The sequence below is a fragment of the Diachasmimorpha longicaudata genome, chromosome 7 (genome assembly GCF_034640455.1).
Source record: "Diachasmimorpha longicaudata isolate KC_UGA_2023 chromosome 7, iyDiaLong2, whole genome shotgun sequence".
In the NCBI taxonomy this organism is placed as follows: domain Eukaryota; kingdom Metazoa; phylum Arthropoda; class Insecta; order Hymenoptera; family Braconidae; genus Diachasmimorpha; species Diachasmimorpha longicaudata.
Genome location: NC_087231.1, coordinates 7,675,879 through 7,701,539, shown reverse-complemented (window position 1 = coordinate 7,701,539; position 25,661 = coordinate 7,675,879). Strand labels below are relative to the sequence as shown.

Here is a 25,661-nt window from a genome sequence, read left to right as displayed (position 1 = left end):
AGAAAATGGGAGCCCGACGGGGAGGGCTGAATTGTCGGAACGGGACAAGAGAGAGGCTGAGTGCCAGGCCGTCGGTTGGGTACGGCACTGGCATGCCTCCCAGGCTTAGCATCGATTTCCAGTCCGCCTATGCTATCCAGGCACCCAGAGAGCCGGCTGTACACGTTTGTCAGGGCCAGACATGTATATACACTCACACAGCTCCCTGTGCCAACTGCAGAGGCTGAGGGGGCCGTTGGTGCTTTTAAATATTTTCTTTCTTCCGGCTGAATTCTTTTGAAGACAGTCGAGCGAGGGAGAGAGAGAGGGAGAGTCGGCTTGTATTTTCAGCGGACTATTCAAGGACCCAAGGGGGAGAAGGAGGGTGCGGGCAAGGGGAATGTTTCCAACGGGGCCCCTGAATAAGGGTGCAAAATCCACTGCAGTTTACCTCTCTCATGAGCAAAATAGTAGTGGACAGGAGGTGAGAGAGATGGACGAATGGGCTTTGAGCGAGTGGTGGGGCAGGGGCGCGAGGACGGGTATGGATGGATGGATGGATGGGTTGGGGGAAGGAAGGAGGGGCTGGTGGCGAGGAAGGACGGTTGCGCGAGCACAGAAGCGTGAGCCGCTTGGGAATGGTTTTTCAAGCTAAAAACGTAGATATAGAGACAGAGACAGATATCGGCATTGGAGTGGGGGATAACAGAGAAGTGAGCGAATGGCCTGCCCTCAGACGGTCGCCCGTTTTACTACCTCCACAGCTAAACGCACGGACAAATCGACTCTGCGCGAGAGATACACACACTCTGTGTTCCCGTTTTCGTCAAGGCGTATATTCCACAAGCCAAACCGAACAAGAGAGAGGCCCCGAACCAAATAACTAAGTGAGTGTGAGTGTGATTGCCGATATACCCCGTAGTTTGAAGGTGAGGCGCAGGAGGTGAGGGCTCCAGAGGAGACTGTACTGCTGCTGCTCTATCACAATTTGTGAAGTTGGTGAGCAATCGCAAAGCCGGGGGCATTTTGAATAGGATTCGGTGAGAAAGAGAGGGAGAATATATTTCAGAGAGAGAGAGAGAGAGAGAAAGATAATAATACGTATGAGAGAAAGAGTGAGTGAGAGAGAACACGAGCGAGAGGGAGCAAAAAAACACGGCTTATTTTTTATTTGCAAACGTTTTGATTCTATATAACTACCATGTATCGTTGTCCAATGCTCGGTCCAGGTGTGTATACCGTGCCGTCGTGTAAATTTATCATTTTAGTTAACAGCGGTAGATTTTTTTCTTTTTAACATCAACGTATTTGAGTGATGTATACTATTTTGGATAAATGAAACGAGTGACATCGAAAAACAAGGACAAGTTTGAATGAATATACATATACCTCGATTATAACAGTTGTCCATCAGAATCAAACTTGATCGTAAAGTAACTGGAAATGAAAAAGTGTCAGTGCGGAGTTTCTTCACATATTTTGAGAAATTGAGAATTCTGGTAGGGTAATAAAATTGAAGAGTTGTAGTTTTTACCGACAAAAATAAGAGACTGATATAATAGCAAACATAAATCTCAACGACTACGTGGAGAAAGGAGTTTCGTGTTAGACATTTTATTTCTGAATGGTGGAAAAAAAAATATTTTACCGAGGCTTTTCAACATTAAATTTTGCAAGTTACATTTTTTTTTTTAATTCAACAGGGAGTAAAAAATATCCAGGAAAGCAACGTGCGAGGAGCGATCGTTCAGCCGAGACCGGTGGCAGTCGCGGCGAGTGACACGGTCGAAATTTTCGTATATAATATACGAGGTGCTTTAGTTGGTTTCCACGCCGTATATATTTATATATATATATATATCTATCTATATACCCATATATGTGCTGAGGGTGCATGTGTAGAGTCACTGCTGGATACGAGCAGTGGGGATAAAGAGGAAGAGGAAGGGAGAGAACGAGAGAGGCACCGTAGCATTGCGAAGAGGCGGGTATAAAGGCCCCGTGCAGTGCTGCCCCCTATTGGCTCAAACCTTGTGTTAACCCCCACCACTGGCCAACCAAGGGGAGAGGGAGGACGAGATCGTGTTGGAGGGAGCGAGAGAGAGACGGGAGAAACACAGTCATCGAGGAGTACGTAGAGCCCCAGAGGAGAACGGGGTTTCCAAGAGAGTGTGCCGTGTTAGAGCTCGATCGCGCGATTCCCCACCACAGGACGTTTGAAACCTATGAAAATTTCGCAAGCACTACTGACGGAGTGTATTGCGCCCCACGAGTCACATCGTGATATCGCTCGTGGTGCACAGTTTGAAGCCAACATAACAATAAAAACCGAGGGAAAAACCGTAATTTCAAAGGAAATATTTGAAATCACATTGGACACGGTATTCAACGGTCTGAACTGTCTTTCTCGTCATTCGTTTTGACGAAAATTTGCGGGATAAATCGAGTTGAGAGAGTGAAAAACCAGTTGCCGAGGAAACAGTCTCACGTCAATTGAGGTGGGATAAAGGAAGCAGTAGTGGATTCACTATTTTGTGTGCTTTGAACAGTACAAAAATCTAAAGTGAAATATTTGGACAGGTATTTCCAAATAGTTCAGTAGTTGTTGTTTGAAATTTTGAAGGATTAAAAAAATATCCAGAAGCGCGCCGCGCACAAACCACAGAGCTGTCTTTCCGTGGATAATCCTCGTATGTCCGCGCTCGTTGTGCCGCCGCCGGCTAAACGAAGGGGATTCAAACCAGACAGAGGGTGAAATAGAATATCTCGCGCCGGGCAGTGTGAGACGCGCGTGCGGAGTGAAGGAGGAGTTGCTAAAAAAGAAACAACTCACTGAGTGAGAAACACATATTTGCATTGAAGAAGGAGAAATATAGGTTCAATCGCTGTGATAACTCACAGCAGTGGATACTTTCGAGGGCTGAAGGAAGAAGAAAAAGAGGGACAGAGGCTGGAAGAAAAAAAACCAGTGAGATATAAAACGACGTTTTTTCTTCTCAATACGCCATCTCACGGACATATTAAGCAACATAGTTTATCACAATGGCTTCCGTGAAAGACACGGCGACTTTCTTCACTGAGGGTACGACAAGTCAATTCGAACACGTATTAAAATTGTATCCACAGGCCCTCAGATTACAAGCGGATAGGAAAAAGAAAAAACCCGAGGAGCTCGTCAAATTGGACGATTGGTGAGTCACAGCTATTTTATGATATTTCAACGTTTTTCTCTGGTTTTTTTTTTTGTCTTATTGTTCTCAATATACTGGTATATCGTAACGTCCGGTAGCCACGGGTATATTCACGACAAAACTCCAAGTAACGAACACGATTTAGCTCTCCCGGTTTTACTCGTGAAGGGGCCTTCCAACACGTCGGCAACTGGGTACAATGAACCCCCCTCAAGTGTGTGTGCCTCGACTGTTTGCCAGCACGTAGCATACTGTGAACGTATATTTGAGCGCATACGCTCCGATCTCCTTAGTTTGCCCCCTCGTCGACGTTTATTTTTCCCCTTCTCCCGGCTTTTTTTCGTTTTGTTTGGTCTCTATTAGCACGTTACTTCCGATTGTCGATGGATCTTTGTGATGAGGCATTTTACGCATGTGTGAAAGAGGTGGGTGAACGGGAGATACAACACTTGGGTGGCTATGCGACGGCCCGTGGGCACGTGGCAATCGGCTTCTTTTCAACTCTACTGGGTAAATTCTAGATTGTGAATTCGAGATTTCGAAAGGAATTTCATTTTCTTTTTTTTCTTCAATTTTTTGAACAAATCTTGAGGGCAACATTCTCCTAACCTTGGTATTTAATGACTGGCCAACCTGTCAATGAAATTGAGAATTATGTTTCAAGCATTTTTATGGTAAATTGCTGCAGAGGCATTTAAATCTTTTACTTTTATGACGTGATTTTATATCTCGTTAGGGTGGATCAATGCAAATTCAGTCGAGAGCCGGGGCGGAATATTCATCTTGATCAAATTCATTTTTCTCAATTAACAGAGGTGCTCATGAGTTTGGTCTCACTCATCTCGTTATATTTCCAAATGAGATTTACTAATACGGAGTGAGAAAATTCTTTCACATCGTGCATTGCCAATTGAACTTGAATGTCATTAATTTCAGTCTCGAATAATTTCACTGAAAAATAGATAATTGCATGAAAATTATGAGAGGAGGCAATGGAATAATCGCAAATTTTTCAACAAACAGGGTGAATTGAATTGTCGGTGTGGTAACCTATGTCGATGGGGCTTGAAAATTCATTCGTCGTTTAATAACCCTCGTTAATTATCCGCATTACAGTTCGTACATGGTCGATTCCATGAATGATAAATGAGGGAATACCCTGAGAGCGCCAACCGCATATGATGACTCATTGTATTTATGTTTAATTTATTGCTCAGTCTTTTTGAATTCCCTCTCGCTTTGAATAACACGTAATCACTTTGCCAACTTTCATCAGTATTCAGTGGAAACCATTTAAACCATTGAAAATTCGTTAATTTTCATTATCGTGTGTCTCGTTGTTTGCCACTCAAAACGATTAACGATCCTGGGTAATTTGTCCTATCGTGGAGCCTGATGAGCATAAAAATTGTATTGATCGGCAACCTGATGGTTGGTAAGTGTAGGATGGGAATAGATATTGACTGAGGTAGAGGAGAACTGGCGCTTGTCTCGCGTCCGTAACGCCCTGACATTTATGAAACGCTTCGTCGTGTGGTACAGTGCCAGAGAGCAAACTCGTACTGTCTGTTCTGTTGCAGACAACGACTAGAGCCACCACTTTTTCCTCATCCACAAACTCCTTTGGGCTGAGCCAACTAATGCCATGAGGGATTTTTCGAAATCATATAAACCGACAACTTATTGCGCACCTGTGTGCCACTTTTCCCTTTCTACCTATTTCATTTTAAATTTTTTTCGAATAAATATTTTTCTATCTTACGGATCCCTTGTCCAATTATTTGCTCATGTTTATTGCGAAGGGAGAGAATTCGTAGCGGTATTTTGTGGGTGTTTGCTCGGTATATTTTTCCCTCCCGCCTCGGGTTATTTTCCCACAGTGAGAATCGTCACTGCCAAGCAGATTTTATAAAAGCGCTCCGCGCGCGATTGTGTCAAGGCTGTTTTTGTTGGAGCGCGGTTGCGTGCCGAGAGCGCCTCTCAAAATGGACGCGAGCGCTGCCGCGTCAGCCGTGCTCAAACTGTATTTCTCCACAGCACAGAATATTCAATGTATTTTATTATCACCAGGATTTTCCAATTACATATACACGAATTAAATTTGTCAGACACATTTTTTTCTATTTCACTTTTTTATCTCTCGTTTTGTTTCATGAATGATTTGATATCTTTGACCCCGGTTGCATTGCTCTGCTTTGCGGTCAATTAAACTTTTCACTTTATCGAGGCTTGCATTTTTTTTCACCGAGCATTGAATGCCGTTTGCAGTGACTTTTGGGAGAAAAATAATCATAAGGAAATGATTTAAAATTCCCTCATTCAAATGCTTGCGTCATAGTGGGAGATATAGACGGACGCTCGCAATTGTGAGTTCAAATGCGTGATCCCCAGTACGTCACGCTTTTTCGTTTTTTGTCCTTGATCCCCATGGCCTTGATTGAAGACATTTATTTAATAGGATTTTTCAATTCTCCAACAGGTATCAAAATGAACTGCCTAAGACGATCAAGTCACGTGGAAAGGACGCCCATCTCATTCACGAGGAGCTTGTGCAGACGATGAAATGGAAACAGACAGTGAGTATGACATTATCAGAATTAATTCATCGAACAGGACATCTGTCCACTGAAAATGGCACTGTCGTATTCACGATTGAATTGAATTTTCCCTGTTTCAGCGTGGAAAGTTCTATCCACAGTTGAATTACTTGGTTAAAGTAAATACACCGCGTGCAGTGATGGCTGAAACTAAAAAGGCATTCAAAAAATTACCAAATTTGGAACAAGCTATAACAGCACTGTCAAATCTCAAAGGTGTAGGTACAACAATGGCATCGGCATTGTTGGCTGCAGCATCACCCGAGAATGCACCATTCATGGCTGATGAATGTCTTATGGCGATACCCGAGATCGAAGGAATTGACTATACGACCAAGGAGTACCTCAATTTTGTTCAACACATTCAGAATACAGTCGAGAGGCTCAACAAACAGAGTGAGTAGTTTTTTTTACTTAATTCCCAATGTTCTCCTCTTTTCTGGCGATTGTTGAATCGAATGGGGAATAAGTACAGGGCCTATCGAGTCAGTCTTCGTTAACTGAGTCACTTTTCCACTAAAAAAAGGAGGATAACTTTTAGGGAATGTGAGAACTAAGGGCCAAGAAAACTTTTTTTCGTTTGTAAAATGCAATCAATTTGTCTCGTGTTTTGCTGACTGATTATAAATTTATCCATTTCTTTTTATTTTATGTTTTCAGCGACAAATGGAAAATCCTGGAGTCCTCACAGAGTCGAGCTGGCTTTGTGGACTCACTACGTTGCCTCAGAACTGAAGCCAGAATTGTTGGAAGGTATTCCAGGTACAACAGAAAATGGTAATACTCATGCATCGAGCAATGGTGAAGCAACAGAACCATCGGACGACAGTAATTCAGAGGTAGCTGTTGTCAATGGTAAGGAGCCATCAACAATAAATCCGGCCGCTATCGATGAGAACAGCACTACAACATCATTCACTGAGGATTCACTTGACAAACCACCAACACCCATAACAGCCGCTGTACCAAGTGAAGATACTAATGATTCGATTGCAACTAATGAGAATGAGGACTGCAGCAATACACCAAGACCGACTGACAGTGAGGATACGGAGGATTCGCAGGACGCACAGGAGCCACCAGCAAAGAAAACTAAGAAGTGACCCCAGGGCCATAATACTATTAAACATCCTGTCCATAGCCTCGTGTCGGCCGCTAATATGACACCCATCACGGCAAGACGCTTCTAATCTGTGTTTTGTCAAAATTCACTCGAAGCAACAGAAAATTAAACCAACTGAGTAATTTGAAATTATTTCGATAATTATCCACTTAACTCCTGCTCTTTATCATCACCGATATCCCTCAGAGTTGTGGAAATTACCTATTAATATAGGACTCTGGTAGTATTTAATTATACTCGTTTACACTTTTTTCGTGTCAACAGAATCGACACTTTGGATTTTCTGGTGACAAAAATAACATGGATTTTCTTTTTATGCGTCCTTAGCTCGAGAATTTATTTCACTATGGCTTTTTATGTTCATCAGGTGTTTGGTGGAACTATGTAATTATGTAGGTGATTTTGTATATTGAATTTCATTTTCACGCATTTAAAGGACGTCTCTAAATTTGACTCTGATCGTATTGAGATTTTGAGTATAAAGTTATTAGAGAGTTATTGAGCTATTTGATGCAGTCTCCTGAGGGAAACTGATTAATTTGATAATTGTCAAGACCGTTGAATTCATTATTTCTATTAATTCTACATTTGAATGTAAAAGATGATGATCGAGTGAGGAAGAGATTGTAGTGACAAAAAATAATCGAAAATGAAAAAAATTATGATGAAATTTACTAGATGATGAATGGAAATAATAATAATAATAATGCACCAACCCGTGACCAGGCACGACGGCGTTAAGCTGATTATGATGATAAAATAATAATATTAATGATTAATAATAATTATAATTGTAATACCGAAATCATTACCATAATTTATATACCTTACACGATGAAGTAAAAAACCAATAAATGAAAGAAAAAAAACTGAAACTACATGTCGTGATGCATGGAGTTAAACCAAATACCTTGTAAGTAAATCATTAGAAAATGAACGAAAAAAAAAATTAATTCCAGGGGAGTAAACAAATTAGCAAAAATGTCCATCAACAATTTGATGTGAAATGAAAAAAACAAATCCGCACATCCACACATACATAATACACATAACCATTACAGACGATGTCGAGATTTTTCTGTACAGGGATTTAACTAGTATTTTTGCATAATAATTGAATGAGAAAACGTAAAAAATACGAGAGGTATAAAAATGAAAAAGAAAAATAAACATAACTCACTAGAGAAAAACAACAAAAAAAAAACGGGAGTAAGAATTGCAGGAATGTGTTTCAACCGAATCTACAAGTGACGCATGAATAATTTATTTTTTGTTCGCGCACATGACGAGTGACTGAACAATTATTATTCCTTTCTCTCCCTTGAATAAACTAAAATTAAATAATTAAGGCTTGGCCATTAACGATCATACGACAGTCGTTTCTTTTGGTTATCATAAAGATGAGAACATCTAAACATAAACTACATAGATTGCGATTTAGATGAAGAGAAATCCATTTGTAAGGGCAGACTATTTCGAATTACGGAAGCTATTTTCCGCTGCGCACTGTCTAATGACGTAAAATAAAACTGGAAAAAAAAAGAAATCCATAATTTTGCAATAATTGAGACAAGTCCCGTTGTTTCAATATCCACGAGCAATTATTCTCACTTCATTTTATTATGCTATTCACTACGGAAATGGTGTGAAGCGCAAGTCTACAGTTTTATTTCATACAAAATTTTTCAAATCAATTGAATTCCTCGAATCGAGAGGAATTTTATTATTAACTCACGATGAACTCAACATTCCACAATGATTAACATTTCAATTGAGAGAAATAGCCAAACGGGCATTGGATACACGCAGCCCTTCCCCACCCCGCCTTGCAGGGGTGTACGCACGCCTCTGAGAGTCGATAGCATCGATCCACGAGGGCTTGAACAATTATTACTCCATTTCTTTTGCTCTTATCGTCATAACTTCACTCAGACGGAAGTTATGAAGGTGGATGGGAAACGTCGTTTATTTCCGGTATTGATTGGCGCGGAAACGTCGAGAGGCGAGTCTCGTACTCTTCTTCTCCTCCCCCTCAACCCCTGTCATCTTTCAAATTCCTCCTCCCACTCCTGTTTCACGATTACCAGAGCACTGATTACAAAGACACGCAATTTGCAACAGCTTCACTCTTTCATCATGGTAATTAACAAAAAGACATCTCGACAATTACCGAAATGGCATTATATCATTATTATCATTAATGAATATGAATATTTCATATGCACGAAGTACGAGGAAAAATAATGAAAAACCGAGGGTGACTGTGCGATCGTTTCAGGGCGTGAACGTTTTTACGAACGTTAATGTAGCGATTAAGTGAATAATTAAATATAGAGTAATATTTAAAAAAAAAAACATAAAAATGTGCGGAGCACTGCCACGGAACGACTTGCCTGACGACATCCCCCTGGGTTGGATATATGCATAAATGAACGTGATACGTGATATATACACAACTAAATTCATGTGCTTGCGGTTAAATGCAGAGAAACAAAAATACTGATGAAGGAAATGACAAATGTTTAGATGTTAAGATAAAATCGTTCTATCGATTTTTCAACTGATGGAATAGAATGAATGAGTATAAAACAAAAAAAATGAATAAATATATTATATATAAATGAATAAAGAAAAAGACTTCTCATATTGTACCTCGTATTAGGATCCTGGAACAATTTATATATATATAAAATGAATGATTAAAAAAAATACAAAACATTATCCTAGCGCTGGATACTATAAATTTAGATATTTCACTTATGGCCTTAAAATGCAGTTACGAGGAAAACGGAAAATAAGCAAGATGCAAGAACTACCGATTCATTAAAAACACTAGTTTGTGTTATCTTTTTTTCATTAGTTATTTAACGAGTATTCATTACTGGTTGTTCGAACGTAAGTAATAAAAAAAACAAAAAGATATTAATTGTAAAGAGCGTAACGATGAGAAAAATTGATAATGGGTGTGAGAAAGTTGAATGAATGCATGGGATTCGTGTGAATCGATGAAGAAACATCTCCGTAATAGCATCCGCTCGTAGTGTCGTTTAGTGCGCTGATTGCGGGCGTGATATACCTATGAATATATACGATATACACAAAAAAATATATATATATACTGCATAATAAAAGAATGCAAGGATAACGACGTTATTACACTGTTGAACGAATAAAAACAGCAGAAATAAGCCAATCGAATCGAATAGAACCCACGCACTTTGCGTTAGAACAACTAAAGCATGGGGTGTCACGGCGGTTGTCCATTTGGCGTTATAATGAACAAAAAAAAAATGACTAGAAAATAATACTGATTGTAATTACTGGAGTGACGTAATAATTGTAGCGAAGGATTATTTAAAAAATAAAAACTACACGGTGAATCTCAAGTATTGCGCATATCTATTAATAACACCAGAGCAAACCTACCTCAATGAGATCGTGAAATGTAAACAAAGCAGCGGTGCAATGACCCAATAATATCTGGAGCAGCCAGTTGGAGTGAGGAAAGGGGAAGGGGAGACGGGTGGTTGTAACGAGTGAGATAGAATGAAACGTGAGTGTTTCCCAGTCGTCGTCTAGGCGTTCAAATTGGGTATGTATAGGTAAAGGTCTCGGACGCATGGGATTCCCCGGCATTCCATCCAGACAAATGAGAGAGATGAGGTGCTGCTAGACAAGGAGAAAATCATTGAAGGACAGTGTTGCAAAATACGAACAAGTCCAGTGCCAACAGAGATGGAGAAACTAAGCAGTGAATGCGCACTGCGGAGGGATTAAAAGGGAAATGATGATGAGAAGAAACAAGACGGAGAATTGGATGTGAAGGAGTGAGGGAGTGAGAGGGGAATCGATGTACTGCAACGAGTGCGGCTTCGATGGCTGAAAGGAGAGTGAAAAGCGTAGATGAAGAAAAGAGTGAAGAAGAGAGAGAAGGAGAAAGACGGAGATTTTGCCGACAGGTTGTGTGATACCACGAGTTACGTCACAGACAGAACAACTGGTTGCCAACGATGAAGAGGTGATGTGGGGGGGGGGGCGGGGGGGTTGTTGGGGTGCTCTCAGAGGGGAATTCCGGAGATTGCGGGGGTGGAGGGGAATATGGAATCGGTGGACGAGAGAGCAGAGACAAAGATGGAGCGCGCGCACAGTCAACTGTAGCTTTGGATGGGCTGCAAAGGGAGGCATCGAGGCTTGGAAGTGAAGGGGGTGAAAGAGGGTGCCAGGGAGGGACGAACAGAGGCGCCGGATGATATATACAAAACACAAGGTCACGAGTAAGGCTTGTCTTGTATGTGTGATGTTGTATCTGTGTAGGCTTTCGTATCTGTAAACACACTGAGTGACGTAGCACGTGCGACTTCACCACGAACTGGGCGGGGGCGTCGACACCCCAGTGCCCTTCATCTCTCTTTCCGTGTCTGACCTACTAAAGTACATGCGTGTCCCAGTATATGTCTACGCGCATCCACATTCCTTCAGTCAGTCTTCCACTCCCGGATTCAATTCACCATTTTTTTCCCCCAATGTGTTTATGTTTAATGGGACTTTCCATGGAAATTTCCATTATTAGTGTTTCCATTATGAGAGTGACTCAGAGGGGATAGGGATTTTACTGTAAATTCTGGGCTCTTCGGTCCCTGGAATATGGTTTGTGAGCTTACGGTTGTTGTACTCAGGATTTAGGATTTTACTGTAGCAAAAAGGATCGGGAGGAAGGCCTTCGTGTCCTCTGATGATGATCAGAAGATTTGGGCTTTTGAAGGGTCAGGGGAACGGTTTGTATTCCTCTGTCATTGTTTCTAAGTATACAAGCAGGAAAAGACCCTACGGGGCTATACACCGAGGGACAGCTTCTCCACTCGTGTTACCAAGGCAGCAGCTGCCTACCATAGTTATAACGTCCTCTGTTGGCTGGCCTTCTATTCTGTATATACAGGATGAAACCCCTCGGTATATAGCCCCCTGACGTTGTGACGAGGGTAGCCTGGGTTCATCGCCGATGCCAGTGGCGTTCATTCCGTGCTTTTCCAACTGACCTGCACGCCAACTCCCTGCTGGGAGATTATTTTTATTCTGCCTGAACTCCGTCTCCTACATTTTGTTTCAATTCTCTCTCAACTTTGTTCAAATGTTTCAACGAAAAGAGGAGAAAAAAAAAATTGGTGGCTCACCGGTGATTACAATTCTCTTAATGTAGTCGATGGAGAGCGTAACTTGGATGAAGAGAAAAAAAAATTATTTTTTTTTTCTGGTAAATTATAGAGGCGAGTTGGAGGGCGAGCCTCGCCAGTTGGATCGTTATTTTCCCGCGGCACAACTCCCGGTGGCCGATCAATAGCAACATGCATTATCGATGCCCAGCGGACCTGCACGCCTCTCCTGTCCATCGTCTGTTTCACATTTTGCTGTTTATTTTACCATATTCATCCTCATTGCGTTTTATATCTCAGGTATAGATCTCAGACTAGGGCCTGATAATTCACGGACTATAGGTCCACTTGGGAATTGGTAATAGAGCTTCGGTCGATGGGACTGCAGGCAGCTGGGGCTATTGCATGTTATAGAACAGGTGCATCAGAAATAGTAATGCCTCGGACTCATCCAACAATTTCAATGTCCATACACCTGCCCGTTAATGCAATTCCCTTCTCTGAGTTGAGCAAAAAGTTGTACCCACGTCATGTCTACCTGAAAAACTATTTTCCATCGGCTAGTACCAGAATGCGGAACTTTACCACTCTAAAGCATCTGGAAAATACCTACAGACAATGTTCAAAATTTCAACATTCGCTTTTACTACGTAAGCAACATTTTCTCATAAATTAAAAATATCGAGTTCCGGGGAAGGTTTAATTTTTGTTCGGCCTATGCGTCGCGTGGTAGAACCATGTATTTCATTATTTAATATCCCCCCTACTAAATAATGCAGTTAGAATTTCTTGAGTAACGAAAAAGCATGATAAACATACGTAATAACAAAACCTTGTATAACAGCAATTGTATAAGCTCCAAAAGTTCATGTAGACATTCTATTTCCCCTGACTACAAACACTGTGAGATACCACGAAACCAACTCCACTCCAGGAAAGTGGAAAATACCCGCATATGTCTCACCGTGACGTAGAACCCATCGTCACAGTTGTAAATTGTTCATCGTATACACGTGCTACTGACAGCTATCAAAAGTGACAGGCGGCTGGGCTGATGGCCCCAAAAGGGGTGAGACGACACGAGAGTGCGAATACATTAAAAAAAAACGAACGAACAAAGATATGCACTGGTGTTCGATTAAAAAAATATACATATACATCCTTGTCTCGGCGTGTCACGTGTTCGCTGATATAAACGGATCAGTATCCCACCAATACATTTGCACAAAGGCGGTGAGACGGTGTTACCCAAAGTCAAAGTGTTGATACACATATACACGCATTGTGGTTTCGAAGGATAGCAACGGAAAGGAGGGAAAGGGGTGGATTGAACCAAAGGGGGATGGGGGGGGAGGGAAGAGGCGAAGCAAAATAAATGTGTGTGTGGGGGAAACTACGGGTACAAAGTGAATACATACCTACCATTGACCGGGATATCGTCTGTCCCGGGATGAATGAACCGTTACGTCACGCACTTGCACTCTCCGTGTGTCCCTCATTCCTCCACCACCTCCTCCTCCTCCTCCTCTCGGCTCTATCGTTTTCCACTTCGTCCTTTTCCTCCACCTCCGTCATCCACTCGCCCAATTCCACCTCCCACCACCCCCTCTTTTTACTACGGTACAACCGATCGGTTTATATATAGTAGAAACGTAACACGACGTCACTTCTCGTTGCTCTGTCGTAAAGAGTATCGTGTGTAATTTGTGTATTTGTATTGCCACTTCTTTTTTTTTCTTCCTCGTCCGACTCCCCCTCTCCGCTAAACAGTTTTACGTGTGATACACTGGGGAATAACTGTCCATATAGTTTTCAATTGGGGGTCAATGTATCGTTGAACGAGACATCGTCTAGACATGAACGATGGATGTGTGTAGCTAGAAGGACATTATGGTTCGTTGCACTGTATTTATGACGTTTTGTTTTACGATTGATTTGTAGGCCGATGACGAGCCAGGGGGAGGCGGGGGGGATTGTTTAGGTTGAGGAATGTTTCTACACTGATAGAGGAATTTAACTGTTGACGAGATTTCTTGGTTGTTGCTATGATTCGGTAAGGAGTAACAGAAAATTACGGTTTCTGTATAATTTTTAATGCAATTTTGTGCTCACGGTTACTTCTTTTAACGTTTTGTGGGTAACAGCGCGGCAACAAGAAAGAATGAGTAATTGAATTAATAATTGTAAATGAATAATGTTCTTATGATCCAGTTGAATATTAGCGTAATGAACCCTTTGAAGACAATAACTTTGAATGTAATAAAAATTGTGTCAGGTACATTTGAAAGTTTAAAGAGCGAAAAACTATGTTTCCCCTGACGCAGGAGGTAGAATGCGTTGGGTATAAAAAATGTCTTAGTTTTTTAACTACCACGTAATATGTTGAAAGGCACTCGATAGCTATTTCCACAAATGGAAGATTGAGGAAGCCTCATTAATACCCACTCAATGGGTCTTATTTTTGATCAGTGTATGAGAGGATTCATGTGGTTCTTAAGCTCGAGGTACCACTTTTTAACTGATTCTGATAATTCTGACAATTTGATAAAAACGTTTGTTGTTGCTGGTAGAAATAATTTATTTATTATTCTTGTTCGGTATGGTTGATTTGTGTTACCTTATGCTTGTATAATTTATGTACATAATTCATAATGGATTATCCAATTTTTTACGTGACATATTTACATACCATGTTTCTTCGGGGTAAGAAGTTGATGAGATTTATGCCTCGAGCATGGCCTCGCGGTGCTCCCAGTTGGCATCTTTGAGATTGGGATAAAGTTTGGCTTTTGGTCCGTCACTGTTAAGACGACCGTGAAACTCAGGCCGTCTCTCTTTGGGAGCACTGCGTTGGAGCCAAATGTCAAGGAAGCTTTTCGGGGCTCCACTTTTTTGAAGTTGTTTTGCAAGAGGAGTTGGTGTTATCGAAGGTGGAGACATTGGCGAGTCTGTCGTTGCGCGAATCACACTGGCACGCGTTGGCTCTTCTTTGCCAATGCTGATGAATAAAGAAAGATATTCAATTGTATTCATTGGGTCTCATAGACAGATATTATTACATACACATATTTCAAAGCAATTATGAATATCAAAAAAAATTTCAATGATTCAATTTATGAGATTCATGAGACCTACACGAGACTTCAGTTAGAAGACGATTTGCCTCATGATCGATTTCACTTTTCCTCATTTTTAATGTTTCGTTTCGCTAATATAATGCACGTCAGAACGTGGAGTGATCCAATTCTTTAAAAATTATGTATTATCACTTGCTAAAGAAATTGAGTGTATTTAGAATTCATCAAACTACCATGGAATTGTCGTCTTAGACGCCAGTATAGAATATTTCATATCCAAGCCTTGGAAAGCAGATTACCTTCCCCACGTGCTTGCCATCCTCGCCTTCGGCTCTGAGAGCAATCTTGGGCATGGGGAGGGTGATATGTTTCCATGGCGAGGCGTGAACATTATTTTTCATGTCATGGCATCGGAAAATGGAGGTTTTCAGATTTCACGACGAGAAAAGAACTGTTTCCGTATAAGATGGAAAAATCAATTTCGACGTAACTTACAATAAACGATTAAGTTATCTTAAAGAGTGGAATATGACCAAATTAAGTCCTGATAAAATTTGTATGAATCATTAAACAGTTAGTACCGTACGAGTACCTGTTGGAAATTCAATCCAATGTAGAATTCGGTGAATCATGATGGAGTATCGGTAACCGATTGAATTGCATGTAATAATAACTTTCAAAGCTGGAGAAGCCTAATAAAGTGGTATTAAATGGAGGAACATAATAACCCGTACCAAGAAGGAAAATGTGAGATTTGACGTGATTCCTCTGGATGTGGCCAGAAATTTCAACTTCGCTTTATCGACACCGCAACGCTATTCTGTGCAGGTCAGAGTAAAGAATTTTAGCTAAAAAATTTGATCGAATTTCACGGGAAAAAATCCTACTTTAGAGGAAAATCCTACCCCAGGTAGTAGAAACTGTGCATCTATATTTCATTAGCAATAAACGATTATTGGAAAGCGGAGTTAAGATGAGTAGTAATTTTCGTTTACCTGTCCAATTCTCTCAGTGCTTGATCCAATTCGACCTTGTCCTTATCGTCCTTATTTCGCACCTCCAGGAGACAATTCAACACTTCCGCGTGCATTGGTGAAGTTCCGGCATGAGCCTTCAAAAGCCTCTCTAATTCCTCCCACAATAAACGATAATGCTCTTCTCTGCGAACCCCACTTTTACCGCCTCTGCCACCCCCTAGATTTGGTAGTGACAGAGTCTCGTGTTTTGACTCGAGCTGAAGGAGACTGAACAACAATTGTTTGCATTTAACCAGCTCGTCTTTAGATAGCTCGTCTTTCACCATTAGTTCTGGTAATGGGTCAATTATCTGAAAGGATTTGTGGGAAGTATTCATCAATAATTAATTCTCTAGTTAGCGTTATTGATATAAGAAGGCTATTATCGTGGGAGACAAGTGATTACCTGTTTCAAATTAAATATCAATGTACTGGAAATTGTCATTGGCCAATATCTCGTGTGTTTCTCCAGTCTCGATCGCATGGGTGCTGACGTACCATCTCCTTCTTCATTAGAGGAGCGTTTGAGTGGCACCAAAATGTTGCTTTTCATTAGACCACCAAAGTCCTACAATGAATAAACAATAAACAGTTTTTATCACTTACGGGAATGCCATCAATTTTACTAAGATTTAGTATTTTCTGTTTTTTTCGGTTCGAGCCACAAGCAATTATTTTATTGCCCATAAGTATACCCTCTCGGGTTTTTACCTTTCGTTTCCCTTTCCTCTAGCCCCTTTTAATACATATCTTACATAAAATTACAATTGTTAGCCACAAGCAACTATTATCTCCGAATTTCAATAGATGTGTCACTAATATTCTCTGTTGTCGTATTTGAGGCAAATATTATTCCCTCTTTGTCACTCACGATATTTCTATACCTTTCTGGAACCTTTCATAACAGAAGGTATCCATTGCGCAGACTGCCAAATGAAACGGTCAGTCGCGTCAGTTTATCTTTTCAAGGCAGTCAATCACAGTCGGCATAAACTCAATCTAATATTGAAATACTATGTAAAGAGATCTCCTCAAGCGTAAATATAAGCGTCTTCATTATACATACCCGACTTATTCTTGTATTTTCGAAAAATTGACCGCCATATTTTCAAAAATGAGGAGAATTTCTTTCAAATTTTCTATGAATAACGCGTTTTTACCAGAATACATAGATTTCTCTTTGGCATGAGTAATTACCATTTTAGACATTAATAACTAGAATTAATGAAGTATTACTCACAGTTATTCTGTAATCAGTCACCCTTCCTCCGCATCCCTCACTGATTGATGGTGGATCTTCCAAGACACTTCTTGCTGTTGATAACGTATGAATGAATATTTCACCCCCGTGAGCAGCTAGTAAATGTGATATCGTTTTTCCACCACTTTTTCGTGCCATCTCAAGCATAACAGAACGTCCGTTGAGTAGAAAATTGATGAGACACGAGGATGGCCGACTATTTACGTCTACCGGAGTTATCCTGTGCATGGCTGTGCAATTTTGCATCTCCGAAGCACTGCAACCCCTCGGTGTGCACCATTTCAATGTCACAGTTTCGTATTCCGAGCCCTCCTCGAATCTCCTAAATGTTTTTATGAGAGCCGAGTCTTGGGGATTGCCTGAATAATAAAAGTGATTGATTAAAAAAGCAAATGAATTATTGGAAAAAGTGGTTCATCACGCTATCACGTACCGTTTAAAATGGATGTGTGAGCACTGAGAGAATGAAATATTTCAACGTCATAATTAGCTGATGAACTTGCATTCTGTTCCTCTTTCATCGGTATACCTGTGACTGTAGTACTCGCTAAGTCATAGTGAGATAATATTAGATGGGATAATTTGGAGTGGAGGGCTGTTGCTTTCATGGAATGGACTTCCATTGTCAATAATGGAGACACCTGTAATTATTAATTATGAGGGGCTTAATTGTTTGAACTCAACACCGTCTATCACGTCAAATATCATTAGAAAATTCTGGAGGTAAGTAGACACGTGGTGTAAAGCTTGAATGAAAAATTAACCAGCGAAATTTCAATGACTTACTTCTCTTGGATTTTGGCTCGTAACTTGAGATTCTATGTTGACTGGGAAAATGTTCAAGATGACAAGGTGACAGTGATGAATTGGTATGGATCTGAGGGATATAAAAAAGAATATGAATAAATAATCCATGACTAGTGAATATTTCAACAATTGAAATTACATTATCTTTGCACTTACGTATCGGAGCCAGAAGCAACCTTATTCTGCTGCGTTAATTGGTTGAGAAAAATATTCTCCAAACTCTTCATATTGATATTATCCCGAGCACTAGTAATACAAATAACTCGACCTCTATTCAATAGTTTCGAGGCATTTTCTGTCTTTTTATTGTTTTGGATGTCAGAGCATTCTGTTAGGGCTTCGATGGCAACTCTGAGACCATGGATCACCGAAAAGTCAACTCCCGGCTGGTGACCTCGCGGTGGAACTCCAATAATCGCCATGCCATTCATTATCTGTAAGAGATCAACATACACTGGGTATTTTAGCAGTTAAAATGACTGATTTCTGAGCATTTGGATTATACATTTTCTCCTCGTTTAGTAAAATTAGCCACAAAAACTGAAAAATTCCATTGAGCTTAGTATGGGTTTGTGTCAAGAAATGGATACATTAGGTTGTGATTTACACTACAATAATAACTTACATGGGATAAATTCTGCTGGAGCGGACTCCAAGTGTTCAAAATGTGGGCTGCATGGTCGCTGACAACAAACCTCACCTGAAACGTGAAAAAAAAGAATTAGAAATACAACTGAAGTCCTGCAAATCATAGAACAAATCAATACTTACTAATTTTCCCGATGGAAATAAATCCCAGACAATTCGACAGTATTCCATCGATGATTCCACACTCGTCGTCCATAATGATTTACAAATTGGTGCCAAGGGAATCTGATTTTGGCCTCTACCTTTCAAACACTCAAACTCTAACGGGCTTTCTGTGGAGATTCCAAAGTACGGAGTGTGATCCAATACAAAAACAGTTTTATGGTTTGCTGGATACATTTTTCATAGCATTTTTCAGTATTCACTCGAGCTAACACTCAATGTTTAGTATATTTTGAGGTTATGTGTGACTGAAATAGTTGTACGTTGTAATAATAATAGTAACGCACAAGGTGATACTACAGTGCAGGAAGTATTGTGAAAGGAGATCACAGGTTACCACGAAATTGTCACTAGACAAATACTATTAATTAATGATTGAAGTTTTGGAACATCACTAGTTGCACATTGTTTGGTGCGTCACTGATAAGAAAGAACACAGTGCAAGGGGATCGACAATGTAGGACGTTGTTTTAGGATCGCCGGAGGTTACCAACAATACGCATACAGTCAACATATCCTCTACAGAGATTATAGGGGGGATTGTTGACGCTTATGGAGCGGCTTCAACAGCAAAATTTCGAACGGACTTCAGAGAATTTATGGAGCCTTAGAAAAATCACAAATGTCCTCACGAATTAAATGCCACGTACTTCGTGGTAATACCTTACCGACAGGTACGTTCACCATTGTAGTTCATGCACCACCCTTACGAATTTTCTAATCATGTAAAAAGAAATGGGGAAGCTAACGAAATATTTTGAGCTCCGTACAAAGAGCTACAAACGATAGAATCAGTTAACTTTGCAAAAAGCAATCACCGGTCAGCCTTTTGGATACGAATGCTTATTGATTAAAATTGAGTAAACTCAATGAATGTCTAAGGATGCCAGAAGTTCAAGACTTCTCACCTGTAAAACTTAACAACAATTCTAAACAATACAGTTTCTTCCATTAGGATCGATCTTTAATGATCCAGTGCTGAGCCTCAAAAATAATCTAAAACATTTCATTGATACAGTAAAAATTCAGAAATAAACATGATAAGATGGTCGTTTTAAATTGTAAATTATCAGAAACGCCGTAGACTTTTTACTGCAGGGCTTTCCCCTCAGATGTATAAATGCATGAGATCAAACTGAATCACTTTCAATTTTTGTCTCAATTTGGCTTCTTGCTGCACATTATCAAACCACCTAGAGACATGGACGTGCTCAGCCTGCTCCTGACACGTGAGCGCACTCTGAAAAAAAAAGATATAAATATTCTCAGAGATTACATCGATTGAAGTTCACTGGTGTGGATTCATCGAGTATATTTTCTAATCTCCACGATATTACAAGACATTACCATAATTGAATGTAGGGCGTAATACAGGGCCACGTCCGCTATCGTCTTGCTTGTTCCAGTGACATAAGTATTGTCTCTTAAAACAGTATTCAGTTCCTGAAATAAGAATTTTCTGATATTCAATGGGGGCAGTCCACGTAATATTCAAAATTATAATATGTAAATTATTTCATGGATTTTCCTCCCAAACGAAATTTTTAAGCTTCGTAATGTTTTCCAACGCTTCAATATCGAGTGGATCATTGTCTTTTGAATACTGTACCTTGAGCACTCTTTTAGCATTCGCAGGCATGTCAGCATAATTTATGCACATAACTGCATACTCCAACCATTGCCTTACTAATGTTTGTGTAATCCTGTCACTATTTCCAAGATGCAGGTCTTGTTGTTTCGAGAGATTTGCATATGCTTGAATTATGGTGCTGAATCCTTCGATCGAGGTATTTTTGACTAGATTATCAGCAGCAATTGTCTATTAACATGGACAATCAACACGGTTAATTGAGAACGATATTAATATTGGTATTTGGGAATATTTTTCTTGAATATTTAAGGTTAAATAACCTCGAATCTCTTGCATACGTACGTTGTTCTGTGTTATTTGGAGTTTACCCGGTGGGATTTCCAAATATTCAGAGATTCGTTGAACACATTCAATACTACACAGCACCATTTTTTTAAATTTACAGAGCAATGACAATTATTATCTAAATTTTTGATGGTATGCTCCAGTCACGAAGCACCGGCGTTGCTTTGGAGTGGCTGGAGCGTCAATGATGGCAGCACAGTTGTATTTCTTATGATAAATTTAGACTATGAAACAGAGGAAAAATTTTTGGGAGAAATTTATGAATATACTTCATCATTGAGAAGTCCTTCCTATTTTTTTGAGCCTCAGTCTGAACATGAAAAATAATGAAAGTTTTTTCCCTCCAACTGTAATCTCCGGATTGACTTTGTTCTCAATTAGGGAAATTTTGTACGATCGCAAAAAGAGAAATATTAAGGAAAAATTAGTCGTTGACACACTTCATCCTAAGAATACATATAAATTATATATTTTTCTGCGGAATTTTTGAGGAAGATACTTGAACAAATTATTCGAAAAATTGGAATTATGTAGCAATTGCGTCTTCACGCACAGGCGCGGCATTTGAATGACAGTGACATGATAGTGATGGGGCCATGGAACTGACAGAGAGAAAACCGACAGTTTACCGACTAGAGCTGCATTTTAAGAGCACTTTGAAAATTTGAAAAACACATATTTAAATTTATTTGACAATTGTAGGTGATGAAAAAAAAATTTAATCAACCTCAGCAATAAAATCAATCGTTAAAAAATTCACGCAAAACATTTTTATATCTTCGGATGCCAAGAGTTAGTATAAACCGCAACCCTGGAATACATTATTCATCTATAAAAAATTTCTGTGGCAAGGAGAAGCTCATACGAAGGACAAGAAAATAAATTATCAATGCTTGAGAATACTGAACGGATAATGGATAAGTCTAATTTATTCATGGAAATTTCTATTTCATATAATATTTTATTTTAAAATATATCCACTAGACATTTATAAATTTTGATGTTTTCCTTGTGAATTATAATATTCATACGTACTAAAAAAAGCGTCAATGATATGGACAATTGGGTCCAAAATGTTTCAACAAATTCATATCACAAAAAAAAAAATGTCTTGGGGTTACCTCGAGTTTGACACAATAAATTCGTCGAAAAAGAGTCATAATCTGGACGACAGTTGAATTGATTCTGGTAAATTGTATAAAAAAACAGATAGTTTTTAAAGTTGATGATCCCATAGATTTGCTGATTTTCCAGGACAAGATGCAATACTTTCTATTATGCGGGAAAAATTCCAATGCTGGGTTCCAATTGAACAGAAAGTTCCTATTGAATCAGCTCGCCAAATCCACCAATCCGGCGATTTGGTAGAAATGCAGGTACGGTGAAAGTTGGAATTAAAAAAATATAATACACGGAGACAAAAATTGTAGAAACTAATGCCGATGTTTAGTAGAGCCTCTTCTCGTATGAGAAGAGACTGTGAACATTGCCCTCTTGTTGGGCAGATGTGGATCGTCTCTCGAACCTCAGTTCACCACTGTAAGTTAATGCTTTAAGCGATGAGACTGATCGAGCCCCAATATCCTGGCATCCATGCTTAATACCGCATTGCAAATAGGGTAAGAATTTGAGTACACTTCCCTTGTCAACAATTGATCCACTGACACCCTGAGCAACCTTCATCTTGTCCATTTCATTGTGAAAGTAACGGTCCATAGCTGATCCCTTGGCATCCTTTCTGTCCATGGCCTCGAGTGATCCCATTCCCCTGTACTTCTTCAAACGAACTCCATCGCTGAAGAAATACTCACCTGGTGCTTCAGATGTGCCAGCAAGCAACGATCCCATCATAACAGTGCTTGCACCAAGACTCAGGGCTTTAATGATATGTCCTATGGATTGAATGCCCCCATCAGCAATAACTGGAATTCCAAATCTTCTGGCATACTCAGCCACTTTGTAGACAGCTGTTGCCTGTGGCCTTCCAACAGCCATTACCTCTTGAGTGATGCAGATTGAGCCTGAGCCCATCCCCACTCTCAAACCATCGGCTCCAGCCTCAATCAAGTTCTTTGCCTGCATTGTAGTGACAACATTTCCAGCAATCACCTGCAGCTCTGGAAATGCAGACTTGATGAATTTAATCATCTCTATCTGGTAGCTAGAATTGCCCTGAGATGAGTCCAAAACAACAACGTCAACACCTGCCGATGCTAAGAGTTTCAATCTCTCTCTATCTGCCATTCTTGTACCAATTGCAGCTCCCACCAATAGCTGCTTGTTCTCGTCTTTACTGGCACTGGGATAGCTTCTGTTTTTCTTTAAATCAGTTCGCGCCATAAGAGACACTAGCTCACCCTTGTCATTGACAATGGGAAGCTTGCCTTTTTTAGATTTTTCTAAAATGGAATTTGCTTCCTGCAGGGTTACACGAGATTTTGCTGTCACAAGATTCTCGGTTTGTGTCATTATCGTACTCAGCTTGAGGTTAGCCTGGTTGGGGGTGTCCTCCAGGAAATCAATGTCTCTGGAGGTGACTATTCCCACTAGCTTGCCACCAATCTTTCCATTTTCTGTTATGGGCACTCCCGAAAACCCATGCTCATTCTTCACGTTGATGACATCTCGTACTGTGTGGTGCGGGGAGAGGACCACTGGGTCTCTGATGAAACCATGTTTGTATTTTTTAACCTGAAAAAAATTGGGTATTCGTGAGATTATATTTAGCGAATAACCCATGGGTGTACGAAATTTCTCGAAGAAAGTGTTGTTATCTGCAAGTGAATTATTTGGCCTTGAAATATTTTGAACCCAGCGTTGCTTGGATGATATGAGTATAGACGTTTCACCCAATAAATTGTTTTTCTCAGGGGTTCCATGTCACCTTGACTCTTCAGGAATTAATCTGTTTCCTCTATCAGGGAAAAATACTGTAATACTTGACATACGATCTTTAATAAATCAAAGGGACCGCTTAGTTTAATTATTCATCGCTTCGCCATAATATTTTCCATTCAGGAGTTTCTCTTTGGTGTATCGTATAATTGATCGATCCATTCTATTCCCAAAATGGCCATAGTAATTTTAGGAATTGACTTTAAAGGACCTCAACAACATTTGATCGAAATTTCGTACATTGCACGATTCCCAAAATGAACTAGTGACAAAGGAAGTACCTTAAACATCATTCAATCCTTCTGAAATGACAAAGGGGCAACGAACACTTTCCATCTCAACAAATTTAAATGTCAACAAATTGATTTACCTTGTGGACTTCAGAGGCCTGATACTCCGGTGTACAATTATGATGAATGATTCCAATGCCACCTGACAACGCCATGGCGATAGCCATGTCGGACTCGGTAACCGTGTCCATTGGTGACGAGACCAAAGGTGCCTTCAGGGTAATTTGTCTCGTCAAAGGTGACACAAGTTCGACTTCCTCAGCAGTGAAGTCTATGTACCCAGGTAAGATGATAAAATCATTGTAGGTCAGACCCTCACCAGCATTGAACATTTGCGCTGCTGATAGACCATCCTCTGGCACTGGTAAATCAGCTGGTTTTAAATCCCCTATGACGTAGTCAGCCATTATCTCTCAAATTCGTGTTTTTTTTCTCAGTCAAACTGACAATTGAACGCGACTCGAGTATTTTATTTAATTTTATTTAGGCTTAATTTAGTTAGAGCGTCAACACGTGGCTTGAGTTAATCAGGCTCCGGTCGCGCACACTCGAGGCAGACAGAAAAATGACCGCATACAACGTGCGCGGGACGACTATATAGGAGGAGTAGAAAATTCTAGAGCGGCAATACCGTGGGACATCGGGGACTAGCGATTGTGGCGGTTGTTTTAATTCCCGCGAACTACTCGTGAAGTTCGCAGACTCATCGGTATGATAGAGATGAGTGTCGATAAGAGGAGGCAAAATTAAAAAATTCTTATACATCTCATTAAATTTAACCAGATTAATTTTCAATGATTTTTTACAGGTTTTCTATTTTATTTAATGGTGCAATCGTTATAATAGTAATTACCCCGTTTTATGTGTCCCTTTAGTTCTACGATAAAAAGTTTCTAAATTTTTCTTTCACATCTAATTCAAATAATTTGTGATGTTGACTTGAGGTGAACTTAAATATGATAATTTTAGTTCAAGTCAGTGACATCAGTTTACTCTGTAATTGTTATCTTAAGATAATGAGCACATCACTATAATGAGGACATTGGTAATGAGTGCATCAGTGTGGGTGTGGGAAAACGAGTTCATATTTAAAGTTAAATATCCCCGTGACGGGTAAAACAGGTACTTTACGAACATTAGATGGTTTCGAAAAGTGAATTTTTGAATAAACATTGCCATAAAATGGGCTACAGCTGCCCTCATGTCCCAAAACCTTCCTCTCCTTTAAGATGTATCACCTGTGTGACCTCACATATTCTATTGAGGGCAATATTCACCTCGTTGGGTGAAATTCGGACAGCTGGAGAAGTGGAGAGTTGGGGAGAGTCGAGTGTATTCGAGGATCCAGGTATTGGAATGTACCAATCTATTTGTGGTGGGTATAATGGAAATCCCCGTTGTGCAATTTCAAGTTGTCCAATTCATAATGTGTAATTTCCATATGTACGATTCAGTGAACATTCGATCCAAATGACATTCATTATTTCGATAGAATATCTGTTAGTCAAACACGGAATGTAACATACTTG

The 25,661-nt window shown here is 40.0% G+C and overlaps 4 protein-coding genes across 7 annotated transcripts; 1 reads left to right on the top strand and 3 right to left on the bottom strand.

Annotated features, from left to right (window-relative positions):
* Nucleotides 1–595: 595 nt before the first annotated feature.
* Nucleotides 596–10,277, top strand: LOC135164861 (uncharacterized). Of its 4 annotated transcripts, none has more exons than XM_064125600.1 (5): nt 596–866; nt 1,683–3,170; nt 5,650–5,746; nt 5,848–6,163; nt 6,428–10,277. In XM_064125600.1, the coding sequence occupies exons 2-5, from the start codon at nt 3,022–3,024 to the stop codon at nt 6,868–6,870; spliced, it is 1,005 nt and encodes a 334-aa protein (XP_063981670.1). In that variant the 5' UTR covers nt 596–866; nt 1,683–3,021; the 3' UTR covers nt 6,871–10,277. The 4 variants fall into 4 exon arrangements, with proteins under 4 accessions (XP_063981670.1, XP_063981668.1, XP_063981669.1 ...); XM_064125598.1 differs by having other exon boundaries at nt 596–978; XM_064125599.1 differs by lacking the exon at nt 596–866 and adding an exon at nt 1,003–1,019.
* A 4,316-nt stretch (nt 10,278–14,593) lies between these two features.
* LOC135164856 (integrator complex subunit 13) lies at nt 14,594–19,188 on the bottom strand. The gene is made up of 9 exons (XM_064125582.1): nt 18,973–19,188; nt 18,827–18,901; nt 18,358–18,635; nt 18,181–18,271; nt 17,828–18,035; nt 17,374–17,753; nt 16,540–16,701; nt 16,113–16,444; nt 14,594–15,038 (listed from the first exon to the last, which is right to left on the bottom strand). Exons 1-9 carry the CDS (start codon nt 19,186–19,188, stop codon nt 14,762–14,764), a joined length of 2,019 nt encoding a protein of 672 aa, XP_063981652.1. The 3' UTR covers nt 14,594–14,761.
* Nucleotides 19,189–19,953: 765 nt separating this feature from the next.
* LOC135164867 (eukaryotic translation elongation factor 1 epsilon-1) lies at nt 19,954–21,153 on the bottom strand. The gene is made up of 4 exons (XM_064125616.1): nt 20,945–21,153; nt 20,621–20,830; nt 20,359–20,454; nt 19,954–20,251 (listed from the first exon to the last, which is right to left on the bottom strand). Exons 1-4 carry the CDS (start codon nt 21,029–21,031, stop codon nt 20,120–20,122), a joined length of 525 nt encoding a protein of 174 aa, XP_063981686.1. The 5' UTR covers nt 21,032–21,153; the 3' UTR covers nt 19,954–20,119.
* A 705-nt stretch (nt 21,154–21,858) lies between these two features.
* LOC135164858 (inosine-5'-monophosphate dehydrogenase) lies at nt 21,859–24,717 on the bottom strand. The gene is made up of 2 exons (XM_064125584.1): nt 24,213–24,717; nt 21,859–23,638 (listed from the first exon to the last, which is right to left on the bottom strand). Exons 1-2 carry the CDS (start codon nt 24,537–24,539, stop codon nt 22,394–22,396), a joined length of 1,572 nt encoding a protein of 523 aa, XP_063981654.1. The 5' UTR covers nt 24,540–24,717; the 3' UTR covers nt 21,859–22,393.
* Nucleotides 24,718–25,661: the final 944 nt, after the last annotated feature.

Coding starts and splice junctions, on each gene's coding strand:
- LOC135164861 (XM_064125600.1), top strand. CDS start 3,022: ATGGCTTCCGTGAAAGACACGGCGACTTTCTTCACTGAGGGTACGACA. Junction 3,171..5,649: donor CTCGTCAAATTGGACGATTG/GTGAGTCACAGC, acceptor ATTCTCCAACAG/GTATCAAAATGAACTGCCTA. Junction 6,164..6,427: donor CGAGAGGCTCAACAAACAGA/GTGAGTAGTTTT, acceptor TTATGTTTTCAG/CGACAAATGGAAAATCCTGG.
- LOC135164856 (XM_064125582.1), bottom strand. CDS start 19,188: ATGTATCCAGCAAACCATAAAACTGTTTTTGTATTGGATCACACTCCG. Junction 17,754..17,827: donor TCACACATCCATTTTAAACG/GTACGTGATAGC, acceptor TTTATTATTCAG/GCAATCCCCAAGACTCGGCT. Junction 16,702..17,373: donor TGACTGATTACAGAATAACT/GTGAGTAATACT, acceptor TATTCATTGTAG/GACTTTGGTGGTCTAATGAA.
- LOC135164867 (XM_064125616.1), bottom strand. CDS start 21,031: ATGGTGCTGTGTAGTATTGAATGTGTTCAACGAATCTCTGAATATTTG. Junction 20,455..20,620: donor ATGCTAAAAGAGTGCTCAAG/GTACAGTATTCA, acceptor TTCTTATTTCAG/GAACTGAATACTGTTTTAAG. Junction 20,252..20,358: donor ACGCCCTACATTCAATTATG/GTAATGTCTTGT, acceptor TTTTTTTTTCAG/AGTGCGCTCACGTGTCAGGA.
- LOC135164858 (XM_064125584.1), bottom strand. CDS start 24,539: ATGGCTGACTACGTCATAGGGGATTTAAAACCAGCTGATTTACCAGTG. Junction 23,639..24,212: donor AGGCCTCTGAAGTCCACAAG/GTAAATCAATTT, acceptor AATTTTTTTCAG/GTTAAAAAATACAAACATGG.